Source organism: Ochotona curzoniae, unplaced genomic scaffold, assembly GCF_017591425.1.
Source record: "Ochotona curzoniae isolate NIBS_2020 unplaced genomic scaffold, NIBS_Ocur_1.0 contig_64, whole genome shotgun sequence".
Lineage (NCBI taxonomy): Eukaryota > Metazoa > Chordata > Mammalia > Lagomorpha > Ochotonidae > Ochotona > Ochotona curzoniae.
In genome coordinates, this window is record NW_024466502.1 from 48,919,474 (window position 1) to 48,944,442 (window position 24,969).

The 24,969-nt window shown below is 38.1% G+C and overlaps 1 protein-coding gene across 2 annotated transcripts in view; it reads right to left on the reverse strand.

Annotated features, from left to right (window-relative positions):
- Positions 1 to 22,855, reverse strand: part of COG6 (component of oligomeric golgi complex 6) — a 64,387-nt gene extending 41,532 nt beyond the window's left edge. For both annotated transcript variants that reach the window (XM_040991480.1, XM_040991479.1), the window contains exons 1-8: positions 22,681 to 22,855; positions 20,480 to 20,623; positions 14,772 to 14,843; positions 11,395 to 11,453; positions 4,065 to 4,176; positions 3,308 to 3,390; positions 2,877 to 2,947; positions 830 to 923 (exon numbers count right to left, since the gene is read on the reverse strand). In XM_040991480.1, the coding sequence (XP_040847414.1) occupies positions 830 to 923; positions 2,877 to 2,947; positions 3,308 to 3,390; positions 4,065 to 4,176; positions 11,395 to 11,453; positions 14,772 to 14,843; positions 20,480 to 20,623; positions 22,681 to 22,833 (788 nt within the window). In that variant the 5' untranslated portion in view covers positions 22,834 to 22,855. The remainder of the gene's footprint in view (positions 1 to 829; positions 924 to 2,876; positions 2,948 to 3,307; positions 3,391 to 4,064; positions 4,177 to 11,394; positions 11,454 to 14,771; positions 14,844 to 20,479; positions 20,624 to 22,680) is intronic.
- Positions 22,856 to 24,969: the final 2,114 nt, after the last annotated feature.

The following is a 24,969-nucleotide window of genomic DNA, read 5'->3' on the forward strand; positions in this document are numbered from 1 at the left end:
GACATGGGTGTCTCCTGCATCAGCTTTAACAGGACATCAAATGCCGAAATTGACACTGTGCCTCCAGTACATATAATCTCTCTTAAAACAAAGTAAGCAATCAATATGTAGCATTAAAGTGTTATAATTTTTTCAGAGCCATCACAGTATTTGTGCTGTGTGATTTCATTATAGGATAGTTAATGTTCTCATCAGAAAGCACAGTAATTGAGAAATACTTTAAAAATGTGACTCAGAGCAGGATCTAATGTCTCTAAGAGTTCCCTGGCTGATTCTTTAATTGTAACAACCCTTGGTCTCCCTAGAACTTATTTTCATGGCATTCCAGACATTAAAAAAAAAATCTACCTCGTGTGAAACTAAAAAAAAAAGAAAATTAAAATACAGATAGAGCACTTGTTTGGCATAATTTGCAAGACTCCAAGTCCTGGACCCACTCTTTTCCTGAATATTATCGACGAAAATATAACACTAAAAAATTCTTTCTTTCTCTGAGTAACTACATCTCTCCTTCTCTCTAGGAGAAAATATGATAATTTTAGCCAAGAGCAATTCCAAACAAGTTAATGAAATAAGACTCAGGGAAAGCACTCTACGTAAACACAAGATGCTTTAGATACAGGAAGAGCACACCGGTTGTTTTTCCTCTTCATATTGTGTTCTATAGCATATCATACTCAAAAGAGTACATGCTCCAATGAACACACACACAGTGAAAATATCACTATAATTATAAAACTGTAAATATAAATGTGATCACATCAAATATTAATATAAACTATCAAAGAAAAAGCATAATTTCATTTTTCATTAGGAAGAAGTCACTAACTTATATAAGACAGGTCTGTCCTGCAGTGCTTCCATTGCCTGAGTTAGTACCGGTGATATGTCACAGGATTCATGCGTCAATGTTCTGCATTCACCTGAAAAACAATTAATGTTACAACTCATTACATTAAATTAAATCTATCACAACCATCATATACCGTCTAAATTTTGTGTCAAAAATCCCTTGAAAAAATGTGCTCAGAGATTCTGCAATTAAAAACTAATTTGTGCTGTTAACTAGAAATGTAAACTTAAGCAGTTACATGACTTTATATGAACACATATCCTAACAAGTACACCCAAACGCATATTTTATCACGATGAAAATTCAGTTCTGAATAATCAAGAAACATTTAGTGAATAATGGCCATACACAGAGGAGCAGAGAAGTACTAAAAATAAAATTCCTTCTCCCAGGAGCAACTCTTAAGCAGTTTTTTAAGCAGTTTATGTGGGGAACTGATACCTCAAGAGAATTGCAAAATTATTCAAATACTGAACCCTTAAAAATCTCTACTGCAAAGTTTTCCTTACTGTTCTAATTTTATCTGTAAAATGCCACAAGAACTACTATCGTCGAAGAACTTAGAACTCATTTATAAATCCCCAGTCTTGCAGCATACAAGAATTTCATTCTAGCAATATGTTCCCCTAGCATGCATGAATGATAAAACACACATACACTAAATTAAAGAAATCCTTACAAACAATCCCATGATTCCCAAGTCAGAGGTCACTACATGAAGTGCTATGGAAGTACAAAAGAATCTCAAGCAATGGCCCTGCCTTTGAGAAGATGGAAACTCACAAGAGAAAAGGCACAAACGTGAAAAGTTGCATAGTTACTTAGTATATTGAATGTTAAAAACATATTTCCAGTGACTGATGTTTAGAGATGGAAAAAGTCACTGTTTTAGTCCACAGCCACTGGATAGCTCCAAGAAGATTCAGAACCTAAAAGCCGTTAAGACGAAAGTTCCAGACAAGCAGAGAAAAAGCCAGACAATACTCCAGGAAGGAGGAAACACTGAAAATAAAAGCAGGAAATAGACAGTTTGAACAGTATGAGGCTTTCAGACCAGAAACTAGGAAGGCCACAGTATACTACAAGTCTAAGTAGTTACTTGGATTTACTTACAGCTCTTTACACCAGTTGGTAACCACAATGAAGACGCCATGTGCTCCCATTCCACTCTTGCTTAACCATCATCGCTGGTTTTGATGGACTATTTTGCAAACAGTCCACTGCAACACTGCTTTTGTGTTAACCAAAATAATGGGCCTCCCCAAAGATGCCCATTTCCTAATCCCTGGAGCCCTGTGAACATGTTACATAACAGGACAAAAGCAATAGCTGGTAGACTTTAAAATAGGATTTTTTTCTCAGATTACCCTTAAAAAAGAGGAGGTTGGAAGAACAACCAGTCATAAATAAGGAGCAGTCCAGATCAAAGTGATGTGACACACTGCTGCTAGCTTTGAAGATGGGTGAAGCAGGGCCACAGTTTAATGCAGGCAGCCTCTGAGGAAACGTCCTCACCAACAGCCTGCAAGGAAACTTAGCCTTCAACCTGACAATTGCAAAGCAGGGAACTCCATGAGCAAATAAACAAACAAGGAAGCAGATTATCCCTTCAAACCTGCAGAAACAAATGTAAGGCTGTCAACACTTACTGTACTGACAAATCCAATTTTTGATCTAATAACATTGAATTTATGTGGTTTTAAGTCATTAAGTTTGTGGGGATTTAGTACAATGATAACAAAGTTAATTCATTATTTATACACTCCTAATTATACAAGCAAGAGGTGGCCATTCAAGATAATGAAGAACAGAAATACAATCTTCATTGTTTTATTCTCATCCGTAAGGATACTATTTGGCTGACAGTACAGGTTGATGAAGCAAAGACAGTAGGTACAAATGTTCTCTTTTAAAATACTTATGATTACCAAAACCAAAGTATAGCAAATAAAGGCCAAATGAAAACTTTTTAAATCAAATACTACAATTCCTAAACTTAATCAGTATTAAAGAAATCACTTACTTTGAGCCCATCGGTAAAGTCTTTCATAAGCTGTTTCTTGAAGCAAGGCCATCTGTTCCATAATTTCCAAACTAAAAACAAAAGACTTGTTAAAACTTCAACTTGTAGTCAACAGCTTCTTGCAAGCATATAACTATTTTGGTTAGTTTTGGAATGACTTAGTTTCAGTCTACTAGCTTTCTATATTATGAAATGGCTTGTTTCAGTAATCAGTAATGTTTTGCAATTACATGTCAAATTTAATATCATCACTTTCTGATAAGCTGCTGCTTCAGCCCATGAACATATTTCAGGTTCAGAGGCTCCTTTACAACGTCCTCCTTTTCCAGAGATAAATGAAGATTAAACTACTAATTGACAAATGGTCCAAAGAGCCTAGAATATCTGCAGAATTCTGGACATACACACAACCATGCAAAGCAGTCACTCACCCTGCTGTTTGCTGGTTCGTACGCAGGAGAACTTTGATGTCATTATGAATCTGTTTTACTCTTCCCAATGCCTTGAAAAAATCCTTTAAAATTAAACATGTGACTTTTAAATGTCATGCTTTCAACCACAAATACATTACCCTGAATTAAAAGGTTATGGCAAACGAAGGAATCCTTTCACCTATTCTCTTTTCATAGTGGTCTGAACTTTTAAAATGTTTTAAAGAAAGCATACCACGTATTTATTCATATTTCAAAACACACATTAATGCAATGTCTACTACGTACAAAGCTGGAGACATACAAAACGATTATTAAATACATAACAGCTGACTGATCACAATGTGACAATGGCAGTTTTTTCATTTAGAAACAATTATTGGAGCCTTCTTAGTTTCCACAATGCTATCAATAATATTCAATCATGACAATAACATGTTATTTTTCTTTAATGAATAATTTTTTAAAAGTCATAGTAATGAAAACAAAATACAACATAACTATAAGAAATGAAGGGGATAAAGGCCTTAGAGTTGTGTACTGCTTCTGGGTGGACAGAAACACCACAAAGCGTACTCTTTTTAACTGTAGATTTAGAATACAGAAGTCACCAAAAAGCAATCAACAAACTGGCTAACTGGCTGAGAATTACTGCTTCCTTAGAGGTACACACTTTCATTACCATCTCCCTTGTGCTGTTTGTCTTCAACCAAAATGCAAATGCTATTCTGAGGTGGGGAAAAACCTTAAAACGTACCTCAGTCACAGGTCCTTCTCTGGTGCCACGGAGCAGACCCATTTCCTCAGAAGTCAACTGGAACTTGGACAAGAAGGCATCAGCGACCTGTGCTCGGATTTCTAGTCTTTGACTATAATGTTAAAGATAAGGAATAAGAATCAAGGATGCAATGCATTTGGATAGCGTTAAGACAAACTGTATTTCTGACACAACAACTTTTAAAACGAAAGTGTGAAAAATTCTCAGCATCTTCAACGGCCTGCCTCTGCTCCCAATAACCAGGACACTGGCAGGCATGCGGCAATAACATTAGTTTACACTGTTCTGTTCAAACGCTGGCAGACAGTGAAGGAGTTACTCTATAGAAAAGGTCATACACTGCCCTTAGAAAAGAACGCCTTTGCTAATCCTTCATAAACAAACAGGATGCTTTCACACTGTAGTCTCCCCCGCACATTTCTACATGTAAAAATTATCCTTTGAATTCTAGGCTCTGAATGCAACCTACCTAAACTCGCTGACAACCGGGAAAAGACATATGTTAGTCCTGATTGGCATCTTTAAGGCTCCAAGTGCTGAGCTAAGTTCACACTATCAAAAAGCAACTGAGAAACCTCAACTACCTCATCAGAAGCTCACCTCCTGCCTTTTATACCTGAAGATTTACAAATAAAATCACCAAAGTGCTTCAGTGACAATACACATACAGTCAACACAAAGTAGTAACACTGCACAACCAACAGCTTCAAGTAAGAATGAAGACAAACACAACACTAATTATACGAGGGCACAATGTATCCGCCAGCCTTGCTTTGTTTGCCCTTTTGCAATGAGAGGTTTTTAATTTAAAGCAAACGTTCCTGCTTTTGATAGGAAAACAAAGTTACAGAGGATAAGTCCTCTGGATGTCCATAATAAATGATGATCTCATCTAAATCCACACAAATGTAAACAGCATATGCTCTAAATCATCTTATTAACAGGATCAATTACTTGCACATGATTCATACTCCTAAGTCACTGTCAATCACTATCACCTAGTATTTAAATTCTTTAAACTTCAAAAAAGGGGCTGGTGCTGTGGCATAGCATACTAGTCCTCCACCTACAGAGCTGGCATCCCATACAGGCACCAATACATATTCCAGCCGCTCCACTTCCACACCAGCTCCCTGCTTTCAGCCTAAGAAAGCAGTAGAGGCTGGCCCAAATCCTTGGGCCCCTGCACTGATGCGGAAGACCCAGAGGGGGCTCCTGACTTCAGATCAGCCCAGCTCTGGCCATTTGGGCAGTGAGCCAGCTGACAAAAGACCTCTCTGTCAAATCTGGCTTTCATATAAAAATAGTTTGTGAAAAAATTTTATAGAATTTATTGAATCTATTTTTTTTAAGATTTATTTTATTTTCATTAAAAAGTCAGATATACAGAGAGGAGGACAGACAGAGAGGAAGATCTTCCATCTTATGATCCACTCCCCAAGTGGCCACAATGGCCAAAGCTGAGCAGATCCAAAGTCAGGAGCCAGGAGCTTCTTCTGGGTTTCCCATGCAGGTGCAGGGTCTCAAGGCTTTGGACCAACCTCAACTGCTTTTTCAGGCCACAAGCAACGAGCTAGATGGGAAGTGGGACTGCCAGGATTAGAACCAGAGCCCATATGGGATCCTGGCACATGCAAGGCGCGGACTTTAGCCTCCAGGCTACCAACTAGGCCCTGAATCTATTTTTAAAATCAGTTCACTAAACACAAAAGAAAAATCAGTCTCTTTTTATTAGCTCATTTTACCCTAACAGAAATTAGTGTTACCCTTATGGATGATACTGCTTAAACACTAAAAATTTTCCCAGCATTATGTCTCACCGGAAAATATAACCCATGGAATAAATACAAAACCCTAGAAACCAGTACAACAAAAAACAAAGTCCAAAAACATTTTTAACAAGATCTATACCACTAAAACAGGCTTTATTTTCTCAAGATGACAACTTTCAAAGCAACAAATATAAATGCATTGTTTGCAGAGATCTGCTGATCTATTCTCTAACCACAACCACCAGACCTAGAAAAGGCCAGCACCTGCAGCCAGGACTCCCACATGAGTGTTAGAGTCCCAACCACTTGAACTATTACCACAGCCATCATCACTACTCAGGAATACATAATTTTCCACGATCAGGTAGTATTTTTCCTTCAATGAACGTGGTATGGTTTTCCTGAAACTATCTAATGCTGAGAAGGGTTTATTATAACAGACATCTCCATATTCTGCTGATTAGAAATATAAATTAAGAGAAACATTTTGAGGAGAAATTAGGCAATATATATCAGAATATATTCAAAATGTTTGAGCTTGGTTCACTTAATACAATTCTAGAAAATCAACCTGGGAAATAATGCGAAATGTACATTATGATTTCAAAAAATTTGCCAAGCCACTATTTTTGGTAAACAATACATTCAATAATGTAAGAATGGCTAGATATATAAAACCTCTAAAAATTACATAGGAGCATGATTATAAAATATTACATGAAAAAGTACTCTACTACTGCACCAAAAAAACTCACCCTAGAAGTGGGGAAAGCACCAAAATATAAACTGGTAATATCTGAATGGCAGAGTTAACTGTGATTGAAATTTCTTTAAATTTAATGCATAAATATAGAGTAACAAATCTAAAGAAAAAAGTACTTTGTACACCTAAGAGATCACTTTTACCTAATTTATAAAAAAAAATTTTTTTTTAAGTAACAAAGTAACTTGTACTGACAGAATTTTAAATCATCTAAGGCATGGTTGCTAATAACAATTTTTAAGGAAATGTATTTTTGGAAGAGTTCCCTAGGAACTAAAATAATAAAGAAGGAGGGGAAGGAAAATGGAGAAGAGGAACAATTTTCCATCTTATATTTCTATAACATATCAAACTGAAAGAATATTTAAAGAAAAAAAGACTAGTTAGAAAGTACATTCACGGTAGGTGTCTGCAGGAGGAATTAAGCCATTTTGACAGCAGAACCCAGTTTGGGAGTCCTTGTTTTGAGTCTCAGCTTCTCCACTCCCAACTCTGCTTTTGGTTAATCTGTCTCCTGGGAGGCAGCAGGCAATGACTTGAATACTTTTGTCCCTGCCACTCACACAGCACATGAATTGTATTCCAGGCTACTGGCTTTGGCCTCACTAGACCTGGTTGTTGTGGGTATTCAGAGAAACAAACCAGTAGATATGACATCTCTCTTCCTCTGTCTTTCAAAAAAAATGAAAATAAGCTTCAAAATGAAAAAAAAAAAAGTAGTCAAAGTCCAAAGTCCATAATGTCCATCAAGCGTTTATAATTGCAGAGCACAAGTGCCAGAGTGTAAAGAAGGAAGTGACTACTTGTTTCCCTGGTGACTGAGTAAAGGTTACTAGACAAACATGGAATATAACTAAATAACAGAACTGTCAAGTTGAATGACGAATTACAATTCCTATTACATGGGCCTAGTGCTGTGGCACAGCAAGCTAAACAGCTGCCTATAATGCCTGCATCCCAATATAAAAGTACCAGTGTGATTCCTGGCATCTTTGCTCCTGATCTAGCTTCTTGCTAATGCGCGTGGAAAGGCAGTAGGTGATGGCCCAATAGCTTGGGTCCCTCGCCACCCACGTGGGAGACCAGGATGCTTTTCTTGGTTCCTGGCTTCAGCCCAGCCCCGGTCGTGATGCTGTGGCCATCTGAGGATTGAATCAGTAAACTGAAGCACTGAAGTGTGTTCTCTTGCTCACTCTCGATTCTCTCTCTCTCTCTGTTGCTTTGCCTTTCAAATAAATCTTTTTAAAATTCCACAATCTGAGCTATTTTTCAAAGCAATACTTTGTTCAAAACACATATACATACAAATATATACATTCACAAGGAACATATATACACATATGTACATGCACAGTTGCCTGAAATTCTGATACTTTGTGAAATGGGTAAACAGGAGGAATTTAAAAGAAGAGTTTTAATAGATGCCTTTTGGGAAATACCACTACAGGCTCCATACTGCAGTGAGCTATTCTGGACATTTAGGGAAGAACGCTTTCTCTTTGTGTCTCTTTTTTTTTGTCATTGAACCTTTCAAACAAAAATTATTCTCTGAAAAAAAAAAAAAACAGTATTAAAGCAGAACAGATAATCAAACATTTGAAGAAAACCATTTTGTCCACCTTATTTATGTATTTCTTATTGAGAACTTTTGGTTTTCTTGACCCTATGTCACTTTTAAATAAATAATTCCAATTTTCTCAATCTTGTATCATTTTTTAAGATGTTTCAATATCCTGATCATCATCTGTAGTACTGTCTAAAACTCAATTCTACTATTAATTTCCTACAACTTTTCATACTTTGTATCACTCGCAATTTTTCATGTGTAATCACCCAATTTGCAGAATCTTTGATTAAATGGTGAAGATCAAAATATTGAAGGGAAGCCCTGAGAAGTACAAAAATCTACTTGTGAATCAACATCAACTGATTAAACACCAATACGGCGATAGGACTATCCAACCACCTACAAAAACAACTTACACAGAACTATCAACACGACAAAAGAAGATGAAGTGTCACAACCTAATTTCAATTACTTAGCCTGATCACTCCCAACTGCAGAACTCTAAGGAAGACGCAAAACTGCTGTTTCTCTGGCTTGCAGAAATCATAATACAAGTAAATTTTACTAAGAAGATAGGTGGTTATTAAAAAAATGAATAAGAAGCATGAATTTTGCTGAAAGTTCAATAAAACTTTCATGCTTAATTTTAAGGCTTTACCTGGCATGAAGAAGAATGAGAATGAATTTTAAAAATGAGAACATAAAAAATTTTATTTGGTATTCTATATTTCAACTAGTATTAAAAAATAGGCAATATTCTGATACTGTCAAACTCTTTTTTATTCAAATAAAACCTTCCACATTATTCTATAAAATAAATAAAAGTGAAAGTTGTCTAATATATCAAATGAGTAAAAGTAATTTTGGGGTATAACACTCTAACTTCTAAAACTCCATATTCTCCCACTTCTTCAGAAAAAACACTAACATTTAATGTACTACTTAAAAACTACAAGTCTAGGATGTTCCAACATCCTAAAAGGCATATCCCACATTTTTAAAAAAATGTTTCTTTTATTTCACTGTTTCCTAAGGAAACCATTTTTAAGTGGTAATAGTTAATGACATTTTACTTTGTTCATTTGGACAAACAGAATTTGCTTCATGTTTCTATAAAATAAGTGTTATACTAGAATACCATCTTAACTTAAAAGGATCATTCCTACTGATCTGATTCCCATCTAGCAGTAAGATCCCTAACATCGTATTACACAATTACCTTTATATTTCTGCACTTTATAACTTCCCATTTATCATATGTTGTCTAAACAGAACTGTGTTAGGAAGGATTAAGTGAAGGTCTCACATAGTGGCTCAGTGGCTGAATCCTTGTCTTGCACATACTGGGATGTGGATGCTGGTTCGCATCCCAGCTGCTCCACTTCCCATCCAGCTCCCTGCTTGTGGCCTGGGAAAGCAGTCGAGGATGGCCCAAATCCTTGGGACCCTGCACCCGTATGGGATACCTGGAGGAGGCTCCTGGCTCCTGGCTTTGGATGATCAGCTCAGCTGTAGGTGTTGCAGCCACTTGGGGAGTGAACCAGCAGATTTTAAGATCTTTCTGTCTTTCCTTCTTTCTGTATATCTTCCTTTCCAATAAAAATAAATAAATCTTGACAAAATTATTTAAGTTATTTTAAAAATTAATTAGGGTAATATAAATAGAAAGTGATTAAGTATTATATTGTGAAGTCTGAGTTTCTGCCTCTTATTTTTGATTATGATTGAAACAGTCTGAGAAACACTGCACCGGGCAGTGACAAGACATCCATCACTTCTCATTTCACATGCTACTTTTGACATTTTTCCATATTTTGCACTTAGTCCTTTTTTCTTTTTAAGAAGAGTTAAGTTAGAGTTATAAGCCAGTTTAGACTACCCTAAAATCTGCCAACTTCAGTAAAAATTATGCTTGAACACTATAAACTGGACTTGTAGTTCAGCAACACTAGCTTAAAGCTGGTAATGTGGCACAGAGGGTAAAGCTGGCATCTGCACTGCCAGCACCTCATATGGGCACAGGTTCATGTTTCAGCTGTTCCACTTCTATTCCATGTCCAGTTCCCTACTAATATCTTGGGGAAAGAAGTGGAAGAAGGCTGAAGTGTCTGAGCACAGGCTGCTCACGTGGGATACTCCTGGCTTCAGCCTGACTCGGCTCTGGTCATTGCAGCCTTCTGGAGAATGAACCAGAAGAGGAAAGATACGCTTTTGTATCTCCCTATCTACAATTATGACTTTAAAAAAAGTAATTAAATCTTCAGAGTAAGAAATCACTAGCTTGAACAAGACCAACAAACTTTTCCTTAATAGTTGACACAATAAATATCTTGGGCTTTGTAGGCCATGTACAATCTGTCAAAGCTGTTCCCCACTACTACACAAGGGTATAAAAGGGTGCAGCCTGTCACAGACAATCCACAAGAAAAGTGTGCTTGCCAACACAGGTGGTGAGCTGGACTTTTTAGGAGCTCAGGTCTGCACTGACTACACCAAGCTACGCTATACTATATTCAGCAACTTTACATTAAGCAGTTAAAGTATCAGTATCTCTAAATATCCAGGGTATCCAAAACTTAAGGGGTTTACTCAAATACAATAGTAGATCATTTTCCCTTCCAAGGTATAATGTTTTATTACTCCAGACATGATGATGCACGACTGAGTTTGTTTAACTGCTAACGAATTTAGCAATAGTCAACACATTACACTAATCTACATAGCACTACCTTTGTTCATTCAGTTAATCAATCAATGATGTGTCTACTTGGATAAACCATAAAAATAATTTAGAAAGTATGCCAAATGCAATTAATCATACTTTAGAAAAATAAGATAATGATTATGAAAAACAGTAAAATACTAAATATTAATATTTATACTATTAAGCTATATTTATACTAATGTAAATACTAAATATTAAATACTAAAAAACCTAAAAATCTACTTTAAAAAGCAATTGTTTCTGAACTCAATATATTATCTCTATTCCAAAGAGAAAATAATCTCTCAAATCCAGTAAGTTTAATGCTCCTAAATTTACTGTTTTGTTTTTATATAACCAAGTGACAAATAGCATTTTTCATATTGTATCAATTTTGAACCATGTTTCTTATTCATCTGCTTTAACTTTGATTTGGAACTATCTGTAACTTACTTTCTTCTTAATATATAAATAAAGAAGTAATAATATGAAAAAAGCCTTACCTTTCAGCCTGAAGCTTAGTAGTTTTCACTATCAAATCTTGAGTTTGTTCCTTTGCTGCCTAGAATTATAAGCATATCCAGCATTAGTACATTCCAGGTTTACTATGTCAGAAAACCAGCATTCCCATATCTTAGAGTTCAGATTTGGAGCAAATGGAATCACTCTCTGGAACTCAAGAGCTTAGAGACCATCAGAACTAAAACTGATATTTCAAGGCTTACACACTAATAAGAGGACCTTGCCTGGAGTTCTCAATATACACATACGTAATGGTAGGGCTTACAGAGAGCAATGCTGCATGAGAAACTAATTCATGACTACTTTTAGTAAAAGAGAAGCAATAGAAGAAACTAAAGAACATGACTGCAAACTGAACCAAGAGAATATAAGACTTGTAAATGGGGTAAATAAGCTACTGAAGTACTGGTGCATAACTCAAAAGGAATATTCAAGATAGATACAAGATGGAGTCACAAATTACCTGCCAAATAAGGTTGCACCGGCAATTGGAGACAGCCCAATCTGAAGGACACAAGGCTGCCTCTGACAAAGAACATCAAGGATCAAGACGGAAAACTTAGGTTAAAAAATAAAAAGGCATTTAATTCTAAGATTAACCAAATTTGAACAGATAAGGGTAGCTGATAAGAGTCCCTGAAAGATCTCAATGAGAGAAGATGACAAAAATAAAGCAGTAAGCAAAAAGGAGTGGTTATGAGGCAGAGATAGATGCTCCATGTCTTGAAGGACATTCAGTGAGCAAGAATTATATACACATTAAGGCACCAGTGAGTGGAAACTATAAAGCAGACAAAAAGTGTGCCAAGAGAGTCAGTTGTAACAGAAAGGCTATCAAAACAAAAAGATCAAAATAGTGTTCATTCTCATTCTAGAGCAATGCAAGAGCCAATCTTTTGCTACTAGGCTTTCTACAATGGCCTCAGATCTAAATGCCAGACATTTTTGTTATTGCAGGTCTTATCCATGCACAAACTTTAGTCTCAGACTGTCAGATCCACATCTGCCTTCACACCTCCATGGCATCCTCATACCAACAGCACCATCCCACCCCTGGTGATGCGGTTTTGAGTCTGTATTTCTTGCAATCAAATGATGCGTTTGACAAATATCACTATTTTTTCAAAAACAGATTTGATCCTAGATCATTCAGCAGTCTTCTTAAATTCAGTAATAAAACTGAACACGATGGATCTCAAGAGACCCTACTGGAGCAATCACTCTTCCAATCCAGTAAATCTGGTACATCTAATTCCTAATACCATCTGTTTTATAAAGTCCCCCTCACTGTTGCAAATTCGACCCTTGTGCGATTTTTTTTTTCAAATATAGTATTTACTCATTTCTTCAATACATGTCTCTTCATATTTCTGAAAAAACACTTCACAAAATCAATACCAAAAAATACTTACTAGTTTGGTTTTAAATCCAGTCATCACTACACTGAGTGTATATTATATTTAATACTATCTGATAATCACTGAATACAACATTTCAGTACAATGCTGTGCAGTAAGAATTTAAAGCAGTTATTGCATATTTTCTGAGTCTCCATTTACAAACTGTATTAATTCTGCGATACTGTTTAATAATACTAGTGAAGCTTATTATCTGAAACAATGTTGATTTATCTTAAATATTAAGATTACTATTCATTAGGAAATACATGCCTCAAAATCTAATTTACAAAGCCACAATGAAAAAAAATAATATGTTCAAGATTACTAATTAAATTTTTATATCTCATTATATTAATATCTAAAATACTCCATATATTCAAAGTATTTTGGAAAATAATTAAGTGGTTAAATTAAACCTTCAAGCATGTATATTAGAAAAGGGGAGTGGGTACACTTTTAAATGCTTTATGAGTGAATTAATTAAAAATATCATTCAAGTGATAATAGTATGAGTGGATACTGTTAAGATTCCACTAACACTATACTCAAATAAATTAGTTTTAGGAAAAACTAAATAATTATCTTGAAAAGAATGCAAATATATAGTGCCTGGCACTATAACCGAGTGGCTAAAGTCCTCGCCTAGCACGCACCAAGATCCCATACAGGCACTGGTTCTAATCCTGGAAGGCCCACTTCCCATCCAGCTCCCTACTTGGGGCCTGGAAAAGCAGTTGAGGATGGCCCAAAACCTTGGGACCTGTACCTGCATGGGAGCTTGGAAGAAGTTCCTGGCTCCTGGCTTCGGAATGGCTCAGCTCCAGCCATTGTTGCTGCTTGAGGAGTGAAACATCAGATGGAAGCTCTTCCTCTCTGTCTCTTCTCCTCTCTATATGTCTGACTTTCCAATAAAAATAAATAAATCTTTACCAAAAAAATTATGATTTAAGTGATACTACTACTAAGAACACAAAGAGCTAACTAATCTATTATAATATTACAAAATAAACACAAGATTCTAATATAGAAAATTCTAACAAGTAGAGAAAAACCTAATTCAATGAAGCTAGAAGAAAATAAAGAAGAAAGAGATTGGCCCAGCAAAATCTCTAAGCAACCAAGTACATGCAAGAAAATGCCAATAATAATTAGCAAAGATTACAAGATTTTTATAGAATAATGATCCAAAAATTAGACTGAGACCATAAATTGACTAATCATATCTGACATATTACTAATATATCAAAATGTACATAAAACAAGAAAAAGTTAAAATCTGAGAAACAGCAAATTGACTAGTTCCAGAGAGATCACAGAAATAGCTTACAATTAATTTGTGGACCTCATAGATGAATGATTCTTGGTAGAATTGCTGCTGTTGTCAATGCTTTCAGGAGAATCTTCAATGTGTAAGCCTGGACTTTAAAAGCGAGGGCAGCAGACAGAGCCATGACTGAACATGAGGAGAAACTGGCTCTACACCTATTCTAGAATCACACGCAATAGGCTAGTGAATCCAATGGCTGAGGATGCAAACTAGAACTTTACTTCTGTCTTAATGAGTAGACTCAAAACTTCTGCAATTTCTTTTTCAGCAAGAACATGAATCAGCATTAAGATGGGCCTGTAAGGTACACCTTTAACTTGAATTTATTCTAATCCTTTCCCCAGAGCGAGGCATTCTTGCTGGACTTCTGGATATTGTAAAACTGAAAGTCCAAAATCTGAGTTAGCTCTCCACTAATGGAACAAAAGTACAAAGGCACTTGGAGATACTAAGAAGTCCTCCACAGAAAGAGTAAGAACAACTAGAGTTTAAAAAGTATCCTAGTCCTACTGAAACTTCCTACAGGGCATGATGCAGCAGATCCCACATATATAATTTACTTTTGTAACAATTTTTGAAAACTTATTTTGCACCAGAAACTATAGCAAAATCTGGCCACCCCATACAGTACCTGTAAGCGGTTTGTCATATCTTGACAACAGCTGCTCATTGCTTGAACATCTTCATTTATGCTTTCAAGTTCCTGAAAAGTAAAAAATTAAAAATAACATCAAATATCCTACACAATGTTAAACAAACAAATTTCATTTCTTAAAACAGAAACTAAATATATATTTCACCTCCATGAATTTTTTTCTTTGACAGGCAAAACAAGAGATCTCATATTTAAAATTAGAAATGAATAAAGAAACTAGTCCATGAGCTGTGTTGTGGCTTAGGGGATTAAGACACCATCTGCAGTGAAGTACCCCACATGGACACCAGTTGATGTCCCAGCAGCTCCACTTCTGATCCAGCTCCCTGATAATGTGCCTGGGTAAGCAGAAAAGCATAGTCCAAGTCCTTGGGGGCTCTGCAGCCATGCAGGAAGCTCCCAGCTCCTGGATTTGACATGGCCCATTCAGCAACTGTGGCCACTTGGGACATGAAGCAGGAGACGGAGTCTCTCTCTCTTCCTCCCTCCTTCTTTCCTTCCATTCCTCCTCCTTTATTTCTAACTCTGTCTTTTAAATAAATAGAATCTTTAAAAAAAAATAAAAACGAATCTACTTTCTTTAGAGGGTACGAATATAACACAAAAACAGTACATGCTTTTGAAAATATGAATACCTCCTTATTCAGAAGTTCTAAAAACGTTCCTATGACCAGAGACTCCACATATTTTATTTAGTTATATTCACTATTTCATAATGTACATACTTCAAAGCATCATTTTGCACAGTAAATGCGCAATTATATCTGTAAATTTATTAACATAAATTTGTCCAACAGAAGTACTCAGTTATGCATGCAATTGTATGATCAACAGTTACATAAATTATTGTACACATTTGTTGTATATAAACGTACATAAATTTGTGTACACATTAACAATGAGAATATGTGTGCATAAGTCTGTGAAAAGACGCCCTCAGAAGGCAAAAAGTCACGAAATAATACATTTCTTAGAAGAAAACATCCAATATGTACAGAAGAACATACACAAGACTACAGAATAAAAGAGTTACGGGTCAGGGCATCAAAAAGAATTGTTCTATTTCTGACACTGACTTCTCTGGAATGAGTTATTTATATATTATAATTAGTGGAAATAGGCGTATTTGAATAAACTAAAAACAGTACCTGAACCTATCTTGTTGCATACTAGATCATGCGAAAAATCTGTTAGGATCTCAGTAACCATGCTCCCTTTTGCTTTCGATCTCCAGCTGCCTCCACAGATGCATGCATTTAACTGGCCTCTATATCCTATTATTTATACTCTCTTAGTGGGAAATTCTCACCCCTTCCCTTGCTTTACTTTGGGTCAACAGCTATCTCTCACACGGACTGATACAAGCAAGCCTTGCAACACATCGCCTGATCTCTTTGTCCTTTATTAACTCTGTCTTAATATGAAAACATACTCACATTATAAAATTGTATTTAGCTAACTCTAAACTATCATCATCTTTTACCAAATTTGATTCAGTGCCATTCAACTGAAAAATATGCAAGGAAGGAACATTTTTGATGAATGGGCTCTTATCGCAGGCCCAGTTAACACAAAGCCCAGACCTTCCAATAGATGCACTGCAGTTCTGGAGCTGGTGCTGTGCCACAGGGAGTTAAGCCTGTGAGCAAAGGCAGCACAGGACAGACTAACTACTTGGGGCCCTGCCACCCACTTGGGAGAACAGGACGCACTGGCTCCTGATTTTAGCCTGGCCCAGCCTTGGCTGTTGCTGACATTTGAGAAGTGAACCAGCAGACGGAAGTTTGCCCCCCACCTCCTTCCCTCTCTTCCTCTGGCACTCTCTTTTAAATAAATAAAACAACTCTTTCTTAAAAAGCACCAGCTTTGTGACTGGAAAGGCCAATAGGGGCAAGAAATACGAAAGTAGTCAGGCATGTTATAAACATTTTGTGAGAACAAGTCACAGTTAGGAAACAACTGATGAAAAACACAAGCATAAATTTTAGTTTTAAAACGAAGAGTCATTTCCTTTCTCTCCTTAAGGTACTTTAATCTATAATCTTGGCACCAGATATTCCAAATGTTACTTTCTGTATTTTACTATAAATGGGATAGAAGTACAATGAAGCTAACTCCTAAGCGGCTTTGAGGTGAACAGTAAAAGCAACACGATTTCAAACTATCACTAATATCTACAGTAGAGAATACCTAAGCAAACTAATCTAATTAATTGTATCAACTAACTAATCTAACTAATCTAACTAATCTAACTAATTGTATCAACCCTGACTCCCAATAATTTACTTTAGCTTCAATGATATGCTGATAAATTTGAGCTGAAAATATAAATTATCCCTTTTAATATATGATGTGAATGCAGAACTACTAAATGTAATTCAAGACTACATGGCTTGTGAGGTCTGTTTGAATTTATAGTAAATTACCTTCTTGTTTTTCCCCAACTAAAAAAAAAAATCCCTAAATTACAGGTAGAAAAATAGAACATGATTATGATCAACTTTCTAAAAACGTTTTATCAACTTTTTACAGAACTGGAAAGTGAGACAATATGAATATCCTTCACTCGGCAATTACCAGCTCATGGGTACTCATCCATTTCTCTACCTGCTGTTAACCTCGCACATTCTCTTCCTCTGTCCTCTGTAAACTACTCTGAAACAATTTCAGCTACCATTTCAAGCATCTACCTATAAGCATGTACTTCCAAAAGAACTTTAGAAAAATAACAATATCATTTCACATCTAAACACTTAACTATAATCTTATAATATCCAAAACCTACCAGTGATCAAAAACCAGTGATATTTTTCAAATAGCTCTTTTTTTATATAAATTGTTTAAAAATCAAGTAAGATACAGTTTCTGTCTTTAACCTTCGTTCTCACTATTCCTATCTTTTTCTTACAATTTATTTGAAGAAACCAGCTCACTTGCTTATATAGTTGTCAACATTCAGGATTTTTCACAGCGCATTTTCACGGTGTTAGTACACCTCCCCAGTATTTCCTGTAAGATGGCAGTGAGATCTATATTCTTGATGATATTGCAGTTCAATTTTCTGGTAGAATTCTTGATGAGTGATGTGTGACTTTCTTAGGAGTCATATGTCTGATAGTTTCTCCTTTCTCTCTCCCTCTCCCCCGCTCTCTCTTTTTTTTTATTGGAAAGGCAGATGTACAGAGAGGAAGATCTTCCGTCCAATGGTTCACTCCCCAAGTGACCACAATGGCTGGTGCTGCGCCAATCTGAAGCCAGGAGCCAAGAACTTCCTCCCGGGTCTCCCATGCGGGTGCAGGGTCCCAAGGCTTTGGGCTGTCCTGGACTGCTTTCCCAGCTCACAGGCAGGGAGCTGAAGGGGAATCAGGCCTTCCGGGATTAGCACCCATATGGGATCCTGGCATGTTTGAGGCAAAAAACTTTAACCGCTACACTATCACACCAGGCCCTGATAGTTTCTCCTTGAAGAAGGCTAGAGATAACCAAGGGTTAGGTCAGTGACTGGCCACCCTAGCAAATTTGTCCATCTGATAGTGTCAAGATCCTCTTGGTAAGAACAGCTAAGGGCAAGGGCAAGGTGACGCTGACCTCTAGTAGAATGCTGGTGAACATCCTAAATAGGAGAAGACAGCCACGGAATTACTTAGCACAAAAATACTTCCAAAATAAGCTAGACCTATAAATTCAACAGTGGTCAAAAAATTTCATCTTCCAATTTTACCATTTCTCCATTTATTAACAGACATTTCCTTTAGGAAAAGTCTCTCATCAGTAACTGTGTGCATTTGTCACAGAATATAAGCACTCGAGTCCCTCCTTTTACTTCAGAGTTTTCAAAATCATAAGCTACAAATTCCCTTATATTTACCAAAGATAACCAATGAAGCTCCTGCTTAATTTTCAGCATCATTATAAACTCACTGGCACTGGTAAGATTGTTCAATGAGAAATGGCATTTAGAGACTACAACCTAGATATGTAAAATGCTATTTCTCTTCCTTTTTTCTATAAGTATTATTATTTTTTAAATTGGAAAGGCAGGTATAAAGACACAAGGAGAGACAGAGAGAAAGGTGTTCCATTTTCTGATTATTCCCCAAGTAGCCCTGATGGCCAGAGCTGAGCTGATCCAAAGCCAGTATTCTCCTCCAGGTCTCCCATGTGGGTGCAGGGTCCCAAGGCTTTGGGCCGTCCTCTACTGTTTCCCCAGGTCACAGAAAGGGAGCTGGATGGGAAGTAAAGCAGCCAGGACACAAACCAGCATCCATGTGGAATCCTGGCAGATACAAGGCAAAGATTTAACCACCAGGCCATCATGTCAGGCCCTTCTGTAAGTATTATAAGCTTTCCTTTCAGTGTTTCAGAGTATCAACCTTCAGTCAATGAAACATTATCAAGATGTTAAGAAAAGTTTCATTAGCACTCATTGAAACCATGTGTAAAACTTCTAGGACTCTGGCTGGCAAGGTGGCCTAGCAGCTAAAGTCCTGGCTTGGAACACGCCGAAATCCCATATGGGCACCAGTTCTAATCCCGGCAGCTCCACTTCCCATCCAGCTCCCTGCTTGTGGCCTGGGAAAGCAGTTGAGGATGGCCCAAAGCCTTGGGACCCTGCACCCATGTGGGAGACCTGGAGGAGGTTCCTGGATCCTGGCTTCGGATCAGCATAGCATCTGCCATTGCGCTCACTTGGGGAGTAAATCATCAGACCGAAGATCTTTCTCACTGTCTCTCCTCCTCTCCGTATAGCTGATTTTCCAATGAAAATAAATAAATCTTTAAAAAAAAAAAAACTTCTAGGATTCAGAGAAATATCATTACGTATTATAATAATATTATACAATAAAATGCAAATTTATTTTCTCCCTATGGCATGTTGATTACACATTAAAACATGACAAATTACTATGTATGAATTGGAGTAATTCATCATTGATGGTTGCTTGAGTAACCCAGAGGGCAGAGCTTGTTTTGAGCCCAATCTCAGGCTGCAACCTGGAAGGACTGAATTCTAGTGGGCCCCTTCGGCAGTGCAATCACAGCTCCACCAGCGAAGGGCTGAAGCTTCCCCAACCAGCCTCCACGTCAGGGGGAGTTTAAAATCCCCTGCCCCCTTTCCTCCTCGCTCTCCTTCCCCTGCAGCCCTCTCCTGCACAGCTGTCTTTCCACTACACGGGGAAGGGAGTCTCGTGACCATGATTTCCTGGAACACGCGCCATCTAAATTCTTCTATATATTCAGCTGAGGTATTCTTTCACTGGTGGTCAGCAAATCTTACAGTCTTCATGTGAGTATTTCACAAGTTATGATGGAGTAAAAGTAAATGAACACCAGTCCATTTCAAACAGAAAAGTGGTTATTCCAGAGAGGTATTCAATGGAAGGATATTCTACTACAAAGAACATTCAGAGAAAGTTATTTTTGTTGTTCTGAAAAGCCTAAAATTCTCAAAGAGAAATCTCATGTTAAAGATGTTACAAGTTTCTAAGAATCAATATTAACGTAAGTCGCAGATTCAGAAACCATACTAACCCCAAATAAAGATCCAGATGCAACAGGAGTAATTTTCTATGTGAACACAATATATTAATAGCAAACATCAACTGAAAAAAAACTTAGCACAGAACCAACCTTATAGTAAGGTCTCAATAAGTGTAAAAAAAGAAAAGAAAAAATTTACATACCTCCTTCACTTCTTTGAAAATGCTTACAAATTCTTCATTGATGGATAAACTTCTGCGTTCAATATCTCCACGTAAATTTCTCCGTGTACGCAAACTATTTTCAACAAAAAAGGCTGAAAGTGCCTTGAGAGCTTCCAACATCTCCTACAGAATTGGTGACAGAAGAAAGTGAGTGGAACTGATTTCCTAATCTCAAACCAAAACCTACTGAAATCACTTCCAAATTACTGGGCTCCACTGTATAATCAAAAAACGACTGGGTCACCTTCAAATTACCAGAAGTCTTATTTCTGGAACATAATAGTACACATAACGACAGGATCCACTACAGAACTGACTGCAATTCCCAAGAGTGGAAATAAGCTAAGTGTCCACCTGGAAGTGACTGATCAAATAAAATATGATTGATACATTTTAAAAGGAAAGAAAAATCTTTACTTACATGAGTTTTGAGAAACAGCAGCTTCCAGGAACTTATAATATCTACTCCTTAGGAATACAAACATGCACATTTATTTGTGCATGCATAAACTATGTCTGGAAGCTTCCATACCATCAGTACCACGGATAGCCTCCACACCAGGAACTACATGCAGAGAAGCAGAACTTAGAGGAACTTAAGAGATGAAGATCTCTCCAAAGTGACTTCTGAACTAAAGCCTCCATGGTGGGAACGAGCCACCCAGAGGGTAAAGCCTGTTTTCAAACGAAAAACCAAAGAAGACTGCAATCCAGTAACACAAAGCCATGGGAAACTATTAGAGGTTTAGGGCAGGCGGGTCATGTAATTTATGCTTTAAAACTTCAAAAGTTTATTCCAACATTGTGCATGAATGGTGGCAGAGGGGCCAGAAAATAAGTATATGCAAAAAGATTTGTCTTTTAAAAAGACAAAATCCAATAGTTTTAAATCAAGATGAAAAGGAGAGATTGCAAAACATTTTTTTTTTTTATGGCAAGGCCTGGGCTACAGGATTTGTTACTGCCTTGAATAACACATACAAAAAAGGGTCAAAACAAAAAAATTACTTGTATGATTTCTGCTTGAGTGAGTCAATGCTAACATTCTTTACTTAAAAGAAATTAATATTCTTTACTTTGAGCAAAGAAAGAGATCTGTTTATGTCTTTACGATATCCATCAGGTGTGCACCTGAAGTCACAAAAGAAACAAAGAGTTTTCTTGCAAAGAATATGGATAGAGGAGAGAGCTGTAGGGTCAAGCCCAGGATTTGCCAATAGCACCTCCAATTCTACAAATACAAATTCTGACCTCAGTGTAGTCAATAAGCTTACTCTTCCATGTTTCCAATAGCAATTGAATCAAAAAAAAGAAAGCTATTACAACTGCACACACTCATTGTGCAGACAACAAAGCCACAAACTAAAATGTCCTTTGATTACAGTCTTGAAATGCCCTAGAGTTTAAAGTTGTCAGTAAACGATCAACAAAATCACACTGACTACACTGAAAGTTACGGCTCCACCAGGTACTGGGTCTGAGACCTGGGCCTAGCTGCTTTCTGCACTCCTTATTTCTCTCATAGGTAAAAAGGGGAGAGTGCTACCCAGTTGTACCAATGAGATCAAACATCACCACTTTTTACATTTTAACAGAATGTAATTCATAATACCCTAATTCAGCAGTTATCTCTGAAACTCCAGGCCATAGCACCCTTCTTTCTTACACACTGCAATGTTACTTTTCTACACACAGGGGTCAACCTCTCATCCGCAGCTTATCTTCAGCGACCCTGTATCTAGAAAGCTCTCACTTTGGCTCGTTTCCTCCTGCAAGCTTGCCATGACCACTTTCCCAGGAGCTCAGGGGAGACAGCTGGGTCATCACGCAGTTTCAGCAGGTGCCTGGGAGAGCCCGCGATCTTCGCGGTCCAGGAGTCCTGCAGGAGCCCACACACCACGGGTCAGGGCGAGCAGCAGTGACCAGCTGCAGGTGGACGTGCTCGCCATCCACCTGCCAGCCCCACTGTGCTCCTGAGGCACTCAGGGACCCCTGCTCGGCTGGCCAGGGCACACTTCTTCCGGAGCTTTCCCCCAGCCGGTCCTCCAAGCGGAGCAAATCCCGAGAAGCCCCCAGGCCTCTGCGGAGGCTCCCTGGCCTCCCGGGCCACGGGACCAGCTCCCTGGACTCCCTCCGGGCTGGGGGCGGACAGGAGACCCCGCGCCGGCGGCTACGGCTACCTTGTCGTTGTCCAGCCGTGTCTCCAGGATCTTATGCAGCTTGCGAGACAGCGGGTTGTTGGACTGAGCCGAGATGCCGCCTGGCCCGTTGTTGAGGCCATTGGCAGCCCCGGCCGCAGGCACGGAAGCCACTTCCCCACTCGTCTCGGCCATAGCGCCACCACCACTCCTCCCGCTCCGAGGCCACCTCAGCGCCGGCTCCTCAGCGGCGGCGCGCGGACTGCGCATGTGCGCGACCTGCCGCGCATGCGCCCCGCTCCCGGAAGGCGGGGCAGCCCTGCTGGGCCGGCTGGAAGAAGATGCTGAGAGAAGTTGTGGGGAGGAACGCAAGGCAGGGCAAAGCCCGTCAGTGGGAGGAGAGTGTGTATTGTAAGTACAAAAGTACCTTTAAAAGGCATTTTGCAATCCTGCCTCTATAGAACTTTGTGCTATTGACAGTGCATATGTAAAATACACCGAGACCTGAACCTGACCGTAAAAGTTGATTCTGATTAAATACACCATATATGAGTCCGTTTTTAAAAATCAGGTATTAAAGGCATACCATGTGCCAGGTATTCTGTGTTGAAGGTTATCAACAAAAGCTTATTTGTAGGCACCTGTTCCATGACTGTGAAAGTTGAGTCCCCTCGTGTCAGCTGGGCAACAAATGCATCACCAACTTGGCTTCTATAATCCTCGTGTCCCATCTGGGTTGCTGTAACAAAATACTATCTCTTAGTAGTTTATAAATGGCAAATGTCTGTCTCACAATAACGGAGGCTGGGAACTGCAACTTCACAGTACTGGTAGATTGTGTGTTCTGTGAGAGCCTATATCCTGGTTCGTGTTCAGTAACATTTTCTCTGTAACCCAACTCAGCAGAAGTGAAGGGTTCTAAGGCCCTCTGCAGTCTCTCTTCCACCTGCACTGAACACAGGCATGGAGCATCCACACTCATGACCTCCTAAAAGCTTTAGTCTTCTGCTGCCATCATCGCACTACTCTTTCGGAAATGTCTGCTTTCCCAGACCCGCTGAAATTCTGATTGTCTCTTCACATTCCACTCAAGGATCAGTTCTCTACAATTGATTTACAAGCATATTACAGGATTATACATAAATATATTGATGTGTTTGTTGTTTTCCTAATAAGCATTAAGTACCAGAATAGTGGGAACAAGTCACTCATTCTTGCCTTCCAACCATCTAGCATTGCATCGTACACAATAAATGAGTTTGTAGGAAACGTATTTTCTAGTAAAACATTGCATAGCTTTCTAGTTTTTTTTTTTTTTTTGCATCAAAAGAAACTTATTTGGGGCATTGTCCAAACTCTTACTCATTTAAAGGACTAACTATTCTAATGTGTTTTTCTGTTCCACTCAGGTTCAACTCTTTCTCTAGCTGTATTAAATTCTTTCCTCAAAATCATGTTAAGTATTCACTTATTTGTAAAGTGATCACCAACCACCCTTCCCGGTCCTCTACAAAGTCTTATTCAAGAAATGAAAGAAGCAGGGATAAATGTGATTGTCTTCATTTCTGCAGCTGTCACAAAATTCTTGTAGAAGTTTCATCTTTCACATTATTCCTTTGCCTTTAAGTATTATAAGCTAACCAAAATTCTTAAACTGCTGAGAGGATTCAAACCATCACACCAAAGCACCTGGCCTTTCGTGTTTCAGCCTGCATTCAGTGACTGCAGTTTCCTTCTAATTTTTCTCCAGAACCTCACAGTCCGATTAACTACTTAGGTATTCCATTGCGTCTTCCCTTATTCCTTCCTGCCTTTACCATAAACAAAAATACACTTCTGCACTCCAGTCACTCACACAGTTACATCACTCCCTTTTCCATCCTTTTATGCAGCACCATAAGAAGGTAAAAGCCGGCAGTTCAATGGACCGTTGTTGCCACCAAGTTCCCTGTCTCAGGACCCTCACACTGTTACCACGAGGCACAGGCTGTGCCAAGCAGAGGCATCTGTTCTTACACTTTGAGGAGGTGACAGACAACTTAGAGTTTCTGGGGCAGCATCAGTCATGGTCCAAAAGTTTTGAGACAAGAGGAAAAAACTGCAAATACATAGTTTAGTAAGAGGAGCCCTTGTTACCCATCTCCATTTCTCACTAGATCACTTGTGAGGGGATGTGAGAAAGTTTGTGAAAAAAAAAATAGATTAAAACATTAAAATAAAAGTTACAAGTTTTGTTTCTCAATACCAGCTCTATCAAGTTGAAGACATTTTAGCAAGCACTTATAGTTTTATCTGGAGAAAAATCAATGCCCTTTAAAGATATTTTAATAT